Raw genomic sequence first — 12,436 nt, forward strand, 5'->3', positions numbered from 1 at the left:
TCAACCCTAATCCGCCCTCAGGGTCAAATGTCTCAGTTCAGGCTCTGTTCGGGCTCAGGGCAGATTCGGACTGCCAGGGCCAAACTTGCACTCCTAGAAGACAAACTACTCCAGTGTGATGCTCTAAAGGGTTTGATTTAGCATATTCCATCAGTTCTGGAGCTTTTGGCATATTAACCAAGTATCTAACATTTGATATCAGATCCAATCACCAATTCCCAGGCAAAAACCCTAGAGTAGAGTAGAACCGCTTAGAAATAGATACCTACCGCCAAAGTGAAGCTGCCTAGAGTGAATGCAACCAAGAACAACGACTATGGAAGCATGGTGGTCTGTTATGTGCTTAATAAAGCCCACTCTAGTGTGTGAACGCTAAATTGGACCAACCTAGTACGTGATAGGTTAAAGGGTTTGAACTAACGTATTCCATCAACTCTAGAGCTTTTGACGTATCAATCAAACACCTAACACAATTCCTACACCATCTCAAAAGCTACTGAATTGTGATGTCCTGTTAATCCATCATTTCCATCATTTCTTCTGGGCAATTCTGACGCACAAAGCTTAATTGGTCACCCTGCCATGAAGCTTAAAATTATTATCCAATGGTGTGGAAAATCATTTATTTTGTGCATTCTTCTCTTTTCCTTTTGATACTCATTTTGTGCATTCACGTATCCTAAATGACCAAAGTGCTAACCTTACTGATGCTACAAGGCCACCTCATTTCTATGGTTTTAAATTCAGCACGATTTCCTAATCAATATGGCAGCCCTAGAACCATACTGAGTAAGATATTGAACTCTTAGTTTCCAGGTTTGATTCTTTTACTAACTGGGGATCTCCCCCACATTTTGTGATGTCTACAATAGCAATTCAAAATAACCAATATAGCAGCAGGGATATTAACAAAAGCAAGGCAGCAGAAAAATGTGAGAAACCAGTGACACTGGTGGCCCATGAAATTTCTAGCCCCTTCCCCCACCCCAAAAAAAGAAAAAAAGACTAAGCATACTCTCATTTGCAGCCAGTTCCCATCATATATTACATCATTTTGACCCTTTTACAATTTGAAGCAGCACCTCGCACCCCTTTGCCACAAATGGAATACGGTGCCGAAGCGGACCTTATTGAGGGTGACTTGTCAATGTATGCATATCTTTCATTCCCATTCCAGTACAGAATTATCCGATTGGTACAGGAATGAGACCAACTATCACCTGCACCAAGAAAACCAAGGAAAACATTTTCAGTGTCAAGCTAAGAGCAGTACTCCACTAGAGTGAAACAAGGAAAACAAGAGAGGAAGAATTGCTGGTTATATGAAGTGTACACTTACCTGAAATTGAACAAAGTCTATACAACAGGTAAAGAAACGATACTTTAATGACAGTGCGAGCAATGACTTTGTTCAGTTACTAGTGTACTAGGGATGGTGAGATACTACAACAGCGACATCTCAGAAGGTGTCTGACTTATTGAGGGAAGAAGGTTGGTTAAGCAAACTTTTAAGCTCTGTATTTTTCAAATGATAATAGGTACAAGTCAAAGGATCTGTTCGTTCTCTGCTCATCAAATATAGAAAGTTAGTTGATGAACAAGACTGGAAAGGGTAATGTTAAGTAGCATTTCCCAAAAGTTAGGGATAAAGCAGCAAGGAAAATCTTAGCAAGCTGCTTAGTACTAGTTAATGCATTCCCAAGTAAAATAAAATGTTAAAAAATAATTATTTCAACTGTAACGCAATAATTTATATCATTAGAAATACATTGAGTAAGGAAGTGAGGCACAGGATCATCCATAAACTCGTAAACAACATTAGGCATGATAAGGAATTGCCAAGATATAAGTACACTGAAGAGATATTGTCTTTCAGTACATAAATCAAACTAAATTTCATCTGAATAAAGCTTTTGCAGCAGGTGAAATTCTGATTCTCTGCAAGGTGGCATTAGTTGAAGTTATGAAGCTTCCATATGATAGAAGGTTAAAAAGTTTAAAAGGTCAGATACTACCCTCCGCATTCTGGTGAAACCTAAAAGTAAATGAAAAAAGAAAGCTAAATATGCACCTTCTTTTGACCAAGCCATAAGCAAGGCTACATATTATTACTCATGCAGTTGTATGTGGAAGAGTTTTTGGATTTTGGAGATCCGTAGTCTATTTTTAGGGAGGAATTGAATTCTTCCTTAGAATGAAAAGAACCGAAATGTAAAAAATTTAAAAACACAGAAAAAGAAAGGTGGCACTTGCAGATTTATTTTCCATCTGTTAAGAGATGTTAATAGAGGTGCTTGGAAAGGATGAAAACCCAAAACAGGGGTACTGCAGGTCCAATATGGAAAATAAGTATCCTTCAATCAGGAGCTACGATTGGCTCCAAATCTCAATTGAGTTGAGTACTATACCAGCGGATGAAAACCCCAAAAATTTCACACAAATCTGATGGACAGTTTGTGAGTAATTAAAAAAACAAAACTTCAGAAATCTTACCCTAAAACAGTGTACCACATGGAGTCTAGAGTGATATTGCAGTAACTGATTAGTGAGTCTGATCGACCTCAAATCATGAGTGCTGGGTAGCAGCCAATGAGCAATCGCAATAATCTTCAATAACTCAGAATTCCAGAGAATACCGCAAGCTATAACTTCAAAAATCTTGACTTCAATAGATCTTCACTCCAAGGGAAATCAAAACAGGAAATCGTGACCGTAGTTCTTCATCATTAATATCAACTAGAGTCTAATATAGCCAACCTGCAGCATAGGGTGCTGCAACCTTCAAACCGAGATCCTGAAAGCCTTCAAAACCAGAATCGATGAGCAGTAAATTACTGCCTGTGCTCTGATACCATGTAACTAAATATAACTTAAACCAACCAAATCAGAAACCACAACAGGAGAGAACAGAATAAGGAGAAACTGATCCAGCGATAGAATCAGTATATGGTTGCTGCTGCTGGACTCCAACCAATATATAGATAATGTAAGTTGTTGCAATCTAACAAGGGAACCAAATTAGAATAGGAAACTGCTAACTAGAACCACAAGACACAACAGGAAAGGAAACTAAACAACCTATCACAACTGGGACTCTCCCCCTGTCGTGAATACACCAAGCACTTCTATTAACATCACTTAACACCATCGAATCTCCTTGCTACATTTTAACAGGGATGGTTGGAGTCAACCAAAAAAAAACAAAAACTTTTAGGTTACCTTTCAAGGGAAACAACTCCCTTGCTACAATAGAAATTGCATGGGGATTTCAAATACTGTTGATTGTGCAAAGCTCAGACTCTGAGAGCATATATATTAGTAAAAAGTAGAAAAAGACATATGGTGACAAAGCCCATATGGTGGCAAAGGTAACATGAAAAGTCGAAATGAGGAGTGCATATATGCTACAGCAGTTCTATGACTAGCCAAATATTTATAGCAAGGAAATTATCAAGAAAAATATATTATGGAGTTCAAGAAAAAGTCAAATGCCTACTGAAAATGTAATTACCTAGAGCAAGAGCTAACTGAACTGAACCTTCACTGAACTTTGTGGTGACTTGGTTCAATATCACAACCTGGAGAAAGGGGTGGGGGTAGTAAGAAACTACAGACACAGTAGGTCAATTTCTCAATAAATGGAGATAATTTGAGTCTAAAAACCATTTCACATATATACATACTAGATCATAATAACTTCTGTGAGACTCAAGCAGGTTGTTTTAGGCCCATTAGGATTTTTCAAGTTCAACTTACGGAATTGAAATAAAGATAAAAAAGTAGAAGCAATTAAAATGAAAATAGTGAAATTTAAATTAAAAAATTTCAATATTGAACAATAGCACTACTGAATTAACCAATTTTGGCTTGCATTCTTATATACAAAACATAGACAATATGTTAACTCATACACATTGTCTGGGTCATGTCAAGTTCAGTTGACTGAGTGACCAACCAAAACCAAAACCAAAACCAAACCCAGTAAATGGTTTATCATTACCAACCACACATCAAAGAATACTCGATAAAAAAATAAAAGGAAAAAGAACTCTGTCCAGCAGTGTGGCCTACGCTAGCACTCTCATGAGTCTATCTTTCTCCTCCCCATATGAAAAGACACCTCTATCCCCTTGTTTTAAGGAGGAGAGAGATAGAGACATGGGAGTGCTGGCGTAGGCCACACTCCCGGACAGAAAACTGCTTCCCAAAAAAAAATTAGAGAGGGCCCTGTGTTAAGTGACGGAAGATCTCTTGTTTAGCTGGCTTAAGTTTCAGAATTCCAACAAGTTTTAAAATTGGAGAGAGACAGAAGAAAAGAATATTGGCAATAATAAGTTGTCCAGAAGACCCTTATGCAGCGTTTGTTTGTCTTAACTCCAGGGGTGCACACTAGATGAATCTATTGGGTCAAAGTCCCACCTATGCATGAACTATACAGATTATGTACACAGGCTTTGGAATAATACATGGGTCCAATGCATAGCAAGGTAACGGCAGAAAAACAAGTGCTTGAGATGGCCATGTATTACATAATTAGTGGAAGATAATGTCATATTTTCTATGACCAAAATTCAAAAGATACACAAATGAATTGTATTTTATCGGTCTGCAACAGGGAAAACAGATTCAACTAAACGCATCAAAGGGTTTTTCTAATTGCAGGTTAGACCATGTCCAACAGACACCCATGCAGAGGTTTGAAAAAATGGACGTGAAGTTACAGAGTAAAGAATATAGATGTGTACAATGTATTTCACTATCTTTCCCTCTTGAATTGACATAAAGGGATGCAACCTAGTGCAAGTCCTGATTTGCAGGGTTCCAGGAGAGGTGGACTGTAAACAGTCCTAATCTTAGGCCTTTTTACACAAAGCGACCACTCTCAAGACTTAGAATTGGCATCTTCAAGATGGCAGCCCAAGCTTTATACGATAGCACCAAGTAACATACTCTCTCTCAAATTGACAAGAAAAAGATTATTATGGATAACTAAAAAAAAAAAGAATTAGAAGGAAATAAGAAACGCAGACAAATCCATGAAGTTCAAATAAAAACTCTACATAGTTACAAATTTGGTTTACAATTCAATGTGTTTTATGCTTGTGTATGTGCGTGACTACATCAACATGGACCACATATTAATGCTTACCGCCAAACTAAAATTTTGAGCTAGTTTCATCAATTTCAGTGCCAATCCACCAAGTACTCGAGTCCGAAGAGCCAAGTCATCAAAATCTTGGCAGAAGTGAAAAGTAACACTATCGACAATTACAATTTTAATCTGTAAAAACAATAATTTGTTAAAATAATAGTACAAGAAGTAGCTAGTGAACAGACAGGGAATATACTAATCAAACAGTAAGACAACCATTAAGACTAAAATAGTTTTTGTACATAAAATGCTGCAAAGGAAAAGATGAAAATAATACGTTGGCCAATTGAGGCATTTGATGAGATTGGAATTCCATTTTCAGTTCAGAGACTGATAGCATGCAAAGAAAAGTGTATGCGTATGAACGCTCATTAGAATGCTTGGGAGTTCGAAGAAAGATAACAGCCTCTCTTACAGAACACAAAACACAGTTGGCACAATTTCTTTAATTTGAACAAAACCACAATTGAGGGCCTGTCCATTCAAATGGTGCTACTTTCTTCCCTGCAATTTGGACATCCCCCAAAATGAGCCCAAAAAAGTGCTTGCAGAAACTTGAACACACCGTTTCCAGGTCTATATCATTGAGCATGGCAATTTCACAAGAGATCATGAATATGGGGTTAAAGGTTCTATGGATGATGCAGACCCAAAAATTTCTGAGGTGTGGGAAATATGGAATTTCTGTGATCACAAAATGGAATCAAGAACTTTTATCAACGGAGTGCAAGTCTGTGTCCTGTATATCAATTCTAACAGAAAGAAAATAATTATAATAAAAAATATTAAATCAATAGCTACAAAAGCTCATTAACTTAAAATTCAAGGTCGAATATTGTGTAGTACACCTACTTCTTTATGCTCCAAAATGAACTTGTCTAAGTAGTTTATCAATGCAACTTGCTCAGTATAACTGCATATCCGGAAATAGAATATGTTTCCCAAGAAAGCATTCGGTTGTAATTTGTCTTGGCATGCTTGAAAATTCTTCTGTTGAAAAGGATAGTTTTCCACCATGTCCTTGATGCAGGCATCTGCAATTTGGAAAACGCACTCAGCCAGGAAGCTTCCTTCTGTATCTGATCACCATACAAATCTAGTGTTTGAGCAGACAGTTCCAAAAGGTGCATAAATCACTTACAAAGAAGTTCAGAGGCATGCCTACATAAATTGCTTTTCCTCCTAGGCCACCATAATCAACTGGAATCTGAACATTAACCGCAAGCTGAATGCTGCACATTCTGGATTGAGTTATTATTCAATCAGGTAGGCATTGAAAAACACAGCTTAGTTGAAATGTCGTGAAACCACACCCCAGTTGTGTTTTCCCAATGCCTGGTACTCCACCTGTAAAAGAGTACATACAAAAGGCAAAATGATCAAAAGTATTCTCTATCAAAGGATGTGTTCATTACATAAACAAAAAGAGAAACTGAACCAATTGACGCCCACAGTAGAATCACATCTCTCACAAAGAAACAACAAACCAATTTCAGTAACTTCTTTGCAACTTATTCCACCTCCCAAAATGTTATCTAGCTCTGTGCAGGATGTAGTAATTCGTGTGATGAAGTCTTCCTCATGAAGCATGTCCCAGGCAGTCTGTGCACCTGTGGTAAATAAAAATATAATACTCAATAACAAGTGTGGGTCTTTCTTACTGATCAACACATTATCAATTCCTATATTATTTCCTCAACTTAACACAATATGTTGCTGAGCCAGGCTACCAGAATTAAGTGAAGCACTTACTAGTGATTGAATTGGAATATTGGAGGGCAGTTCATAGAGGAATAATTTGGGCCTCTCAGTAAAAAATCTGGCTCTAAAAGCAGCAGGACACAATTTCACTTCAATGGGCAATAAGACCAAATGCAGCATTGAACTGAACTCACTGTGCCAATGATCTGAGTGACTTCAGATCCACCACAAAGGACAGTGGCTATTAGTAGGCTTTTCAGTCCGTTTAGTCCCTTATCAAACTCTTAAAAGGAAATTGAATCCAAAGGTACCAGAACCTACCCTATGATTCCAACTCCTATAAATTTCAGAAGTTGCAAAAATCAACTGGCCCCTTGTTTTCCATAGTGACTAGGACATAGCTGGGCCTGATAAGGACCTTGCATCCTTTCCATAGCTAATGCATTGTAATTTGACCTAAACTACCAAAAAAGCTACGTAGGATGAAGCATGCAATAGGAATTGATATTTCAATGGAAAACCCTTGAGAGAGAGAGAGAGAGAGAGAGTACCGACTACAATAGCTTTAGTTCCATCGAATGTTCTACTGCTTTGTGAAGCGACCACCTTTAGAATTTCAAGTGCTTCGTACTCAGAAATATTCAAGTCTGAAAACAAACGAGAGATGATGAATACATTTGCTTTCGTTCAAGAAATATAAGAGAAGTGTGAGAGAAAGAAAGGAGTAGTAGTACCGCGAACGAGGTGAGGGGGAGAGAGTGCAGACAGGGATGAAAGAGTAGTGTAGCCTGCCGATATTAGCTTCGCCCTCTGTGTAGGTGAGAGCGGTAGATTCCTTACTTCCGTCTCCGCCATCCCTTCCACCTCTACCTAGCTTGCCCTTTGAAAGGGCTCTCAACTCGGAGCGTTGGGATTTCTCTTTCTCAGTTTAACGAGTTGTGGAACCTTGGAAGCGCCCTTCTTCGCTCGTCTCGCGCGCCCCTAACCCCGATTTCCCGCCAGAGCCCCGAAGAAGTGTTGCATTGCTGAGCGAGTGGGCGTGGTAAACTCTGGCCAAATATCAAGTCCAAGCCCAGCCCATAAATACACGGAATTAGGCCCAAATCTAAACCATTTTATTATAAGCCCAATGTCACGGCTCGCCACCATAAGCCCACTGGTAAACTACAAAGCCTATGGATCTTGGCTTATGGGCTAAACAAGGTTTAGTATCTAGAATTTTCTACTCAATTGTAGGAAGGGCGGTTCGTCCGCCCTTATGTTTAGGCGTAGAGGCAGTGCACCATACGTGCCCAAGTAGCGTTCTCTTTGCATAATAGAAATATGGGAGAGGGTTGGGCATGCCAACAGCTTTCGGTAAGGTAACGACATACATCAATCACATGGCTCAACACAAGAGGGTAAGGGAGTCATTTTCAAAAGAGAAGGAGAAAGGATGACACATGCTAGGCACCCTGGCCCAGCCTTTTCCTTATACATATATATAATGGGTAACTTTTAAGAACGCGGACCTTCATAAGCTTATAAAGGGGCCCAAATTTTGCCTCATGGTGGATCAGATAAGAACCAAATTATGTGGACAGTTACACCCAAGGTCTTCTGTTTGCATATAAATTTCAACCCAAACAAAGTTTGCCTATAACAAAATAGAGGTCTAAACATTCAGGATGATGGGAGAGTGTACGGTAGTATTTAGAGACTCGGAGTACTCCAGGAATACATGAACCAGGTGGGGCACATTGGATATTTCCGGCCTCAAGTATTGGGCCTTTGGGCTTTCGCAAAGTCCATTAAATCTAGTGGTCATCTGATTGCATCATGTTGCCAACCCCATGTGTTGGCTTCTGGAGTCTTGGGCAACTCATGTCCATAAATGCAGGAATATTACAAAACCCTAAAATGTAGAAGCCTGGATGAAGTGGTTTTAGTGGTTTAAGTTATGTTGTTTAATTAAAAGGAAAAAGAACTCTGTCCATAAGTGTAGCCTACACCAGCACTGTCATGAGTTTATCTCTCTCCTCCCCATATGAAAAGACACCTCTGTCCCTTGTTTTGAGGAGGAGAGGCGTAGGCCACACTCTCGGACAGAAAACTGTTTCCCTTAATTAAATAGATGTGTATAATAGTGAGTCATCTACTAGATATTGGTGATGAAGCTGATGAACTTATGTAGATTGTTTAGGTTCTATAATAAATTAATAAGAAAGAGAATGCTACCGGGCACATGCCGTACGTTGCCCTTGCACTCAAATATAGAGTGGGTGAAATGACTATTGTGCCCTCAAGAAATTCTTCCTTTCCATAGGGTGTTATGTTCATTTCACCCACCCCTGTGTTTGATCACAAGGGCAATGTACCACACGTGCCCATGTAGCGTTATTTCTCCTTAAATTAAGAATGATAAAATTATGGTTTCACATATCATTTAATACATTTTTATTGGTAAGCAAATGGAATCAAACTTAACCATATAAATGAGTCAGTTGATACTTAAAATAGTACTATTAAGTTTAGACTGAAAGTTTCATGGTTGTGTATAAGAGGAATCTTTTACACTGGCTTTTAGTAACCGTCAGATTAAAGTGTTTTAATCTGAACCATCCAAGAATAAAGTAATTGTATATAACTTGGTTACCTTTCAATACCTTTTTAAATACTTGTAAAAGACTTTTGTATTTATCAATAATAATTAAAAAATACAACAATTACAAAAAAAAAAAAAATAATAAAACTTTGTTTCTTTCTCTGCAACTATTTTTTCAAATTTGTTCTCTCTTCAAACAACTTCCTTTTGTTTCTTCTGCAACTCAAGGAAACCTGTGGCACGAAGAGGGAGTATCAATGGGAAAGGATAAATCACAGAGAGTTATCTGATTCCGTCCATTAATTCAAAAATTCAAGAGATCTCTGGTTTACATTCTATACCCAGTTTTGTCGTCCATGCCTTTGCCCTTTGCCACAGAGAGTTGTAAAAAATATTATCTACTACAGTCCCATCTCCCCAACCCCCCTCCCGATTCCAACAGTAACAACCTAAGAATATCATCCCCTGCTGTAAACCTGTAACAACGAACAAACAAGTAAGCTAACAAAAACCCTTGACTTCCACAGCAAAACACTTCTCCTTTCGACTCTCATTCCCATCCAATTACTTGACCCCAGACCAGATAATCTGTTTAATTTTCATTGAAAATCACCCCACCCATTTGAGTTTTACAAAAAAAAAAAAGAAACCCACTGTCGATTCCCACCCTTTTTTTTTCCTCTGAAACTTCGATTAACGCCTTCTAGGGTACGACCTAGTGAAAAGAAAAAAAAAAGGAGAAAGAGAAGAGAAAGAGGTCGGATAATTTGCAGAAATCGTACAATGGTAAGACGAAAGGCCTCTTCAATTTTCATTGAAAATCACCCCACCCATTTGAGTTTTACAAAAAAAAAAAAAAAAAAACCACTGTCAATTCCGCACCCCCCACCCCTTTTTTTTCCTCTGAAACTTCGATTAACCCCTTCTAGGGTTCGACCCAGTGAAAAGAAACAAAAAAAAGGAGAAAAAGAAGAGAGAGATCGGATAATTTGCAGAAATCGCACAATGGGAAGACGAAAGGCCGAAGAGAAAGAGGAGAAAAAGAAGAGATCGAATTGTTTTCCCTTTTTTTCTCTAACCGTCCTTGTTTCTCTTTTTTTATTCATTATTCATAAATAAAAAGTCTTGTAGAGACCTATTTGAGAGGGTAATCGGAGAAATATATATCATTACTTTATTCTTGGACGATTCAGATTAAAACAATTCGATCTGATGGTTACTAAAATTCAGTGTAAAAGATTCCTCTTATACACGACAGTGCATAAAAACCGCCCCCAAAAAATAATAATAATAAATTTGCACTCTTTCCTGGGACTCATCCAAGAGCAAATGGGCACTTAGGGTATAAGATGGTACCAATTTTTTTTTTTAATTGATAGATCTCATTATCTCAATATCTTATGCTTATATACTAAATTGTTATGTAAATAGAGTTTGTCATGTGATAAAATAGAGTTTTGGAAAATACAGTATTATAGAAAAAAATGAAAAATAATAGATAAAACAACATAGACAATTAGGCATCCATAGACATATATGGTGGGTGTTTGATTGAATTTGAATCTGAAGTGTGACACATGGTTAATCTGATCCATACCATTTCTATTGTCAATTTGAACATAATTTGTCCATGTGGCAAAATGAGGGCAGGTTGGTTTTATATAAATGAGCTTTTTGTATAAATATGGAATTCATGCTTTTTAATTGGGAAATTGTTTCAATGCCAGCTCAAAAATGAAATTACACACCTCCCTTATATCGTTGTTCATGTGAGGGAGTCATATGTTATTAATGCTCCTGCTCCTTTTGTCAGATACCAATGGGGGTTATTTTATTTGCCCAAAACTGCAGTCAGACGTTGTAGGGAACCCTCCCCCTTTTTAAATTATGGAAAGCTCTACAAATTTTATAGTGTGATCGGGGCCTTGACATGCCCTCGCTCAATAATAAATCAGTAGGCTCTTAAATAATTGGATTGGGCTTCTCTCTTTGGAGGGCATTGCCAATGAGTGCCCAATGAGGTATCCAATGGCTGGACTATGTCGTACACATCTTGATGTTTGACTAGACACACGCCGAAATGTGTGTGGCACAACCCAGCTATCATTGGGCACTCATTGGGCAATGCCTTAGCCATCGGGATGTGTGCGGCACAGCCCAGCCGTTGGATGCCTCATTGGGCGATGCCCTCCAAGGAGGAATTTAGCTTGTCTCCAGGGAGGCATGCGCCCAAGGTGCCGCCAGGGGGCATCCAGCGATTGAGTTGTGCCGCACACATCCTAGCGCATGCCTAGGGATGTGTGCGGCAAAGCCCAATGGCTGGCAGCGCCCTAGGCGTTCCCTGCTGCCTGAAGATGATCCTGATCCTCCAAGGAGAGGAGCCAAAATACTATTTCAGGCTTGATAAGTATGCCTTTAATTTTTTATTATATTGGTAAGTATGGCTTAATAATACTATTTCAGGCTTGATAAGTATGGCTTAATAATAATTAAATTTATTAGTCAATTATTGCAGTTTGTCTGAATAGAATGAACTATTTTACAGCCTAATGCCATTGTGACTGATAATGGTTCAACTGATAAGAGGATATCGCACTCTTCTCATTTGTAAAATTTCGGCCCTAACCGTTAAATCTGTTTGGGCTGCTATTTGGATTCAAGCTCTCTCGGTGCCTTGGTTTTCTGTTGTTTGGGCTCCTTACCTTCAACCACAGCATTCAACATTTTCTTGGAGGATGATGCGGTTTCTAATAAAGGAATTCTGCTGGTTTCAAGATGTGAGTTGTGTTTGCACCGGTATGATAGTTTCAATCATATCATACTTTATTGTTCATTTTCTTTGAAGATATGGAGACTGTTTATGGAGGTTTCTAAACTTCCATGGCCTAATATATATATCAAGCATTGGTGTAAATGAAAAGCTTCAGTGTTGCACCTGAAATACCTTTGGATTGCTGGATTTGTGTTGGTTCCGATGCATATTTGGTATGAAAGGAACC

General features: G+C 38.4%; 1 protein-coding gene across 1 annotated transcript; it reads right to left on the reverse strand.

Annotated features, from left to right (window-relative positions):
- Positions 1 to 1,024: 1,024 nt before the first annotated feature.
- Positions 1,025 to 7,709, reverse strand: LOC122657767 (DNA repair protein RAD51 homolog 3-like). Its single transcript, XM_043852564.1, has 9 exons — positions 7,588 to 7,709; positions 7,405 to 7,500; positions 6,640 to 6,762; positions 6,466 to 6,499; positions 6,314 to 6,384; positions 6,005 to 6,231; positions 5,150 to 5,281; positions 3,512 to 3,578; positions 1,025 to 1,220 (listed from the first exon to the last, which is right to left on the reverse strand). Exons 1-9 carry the CDS (start codon positions 7,706 to 7,708, stop codon positions 1,045 to 1,047), a joined length of 1,047 nt encoding a protein of 348 aa, XP_043708499.1. The 5' UTR covers position 7,709; the 3' UTR covers positions 1,025 to 1,044.
- Positions 7,710 to 12,436: the final 4,727 nt, after the last annotated feature.

This window comes from Telopea speciosissima, chromosome 1 (assembly GCF_018873765.1).
Source record: "Telopea speciosissima isolate NSW1024214 ecotype Mountain lineage chromosome 1, Tspe_v1, whole genome shotgun sequence".
NCBI lineage: Eukaryota > Viridiplantae > Streptophyta > Magnoliopsida > Proteales > Proteaceae > Telopea > Telopea speciosissima.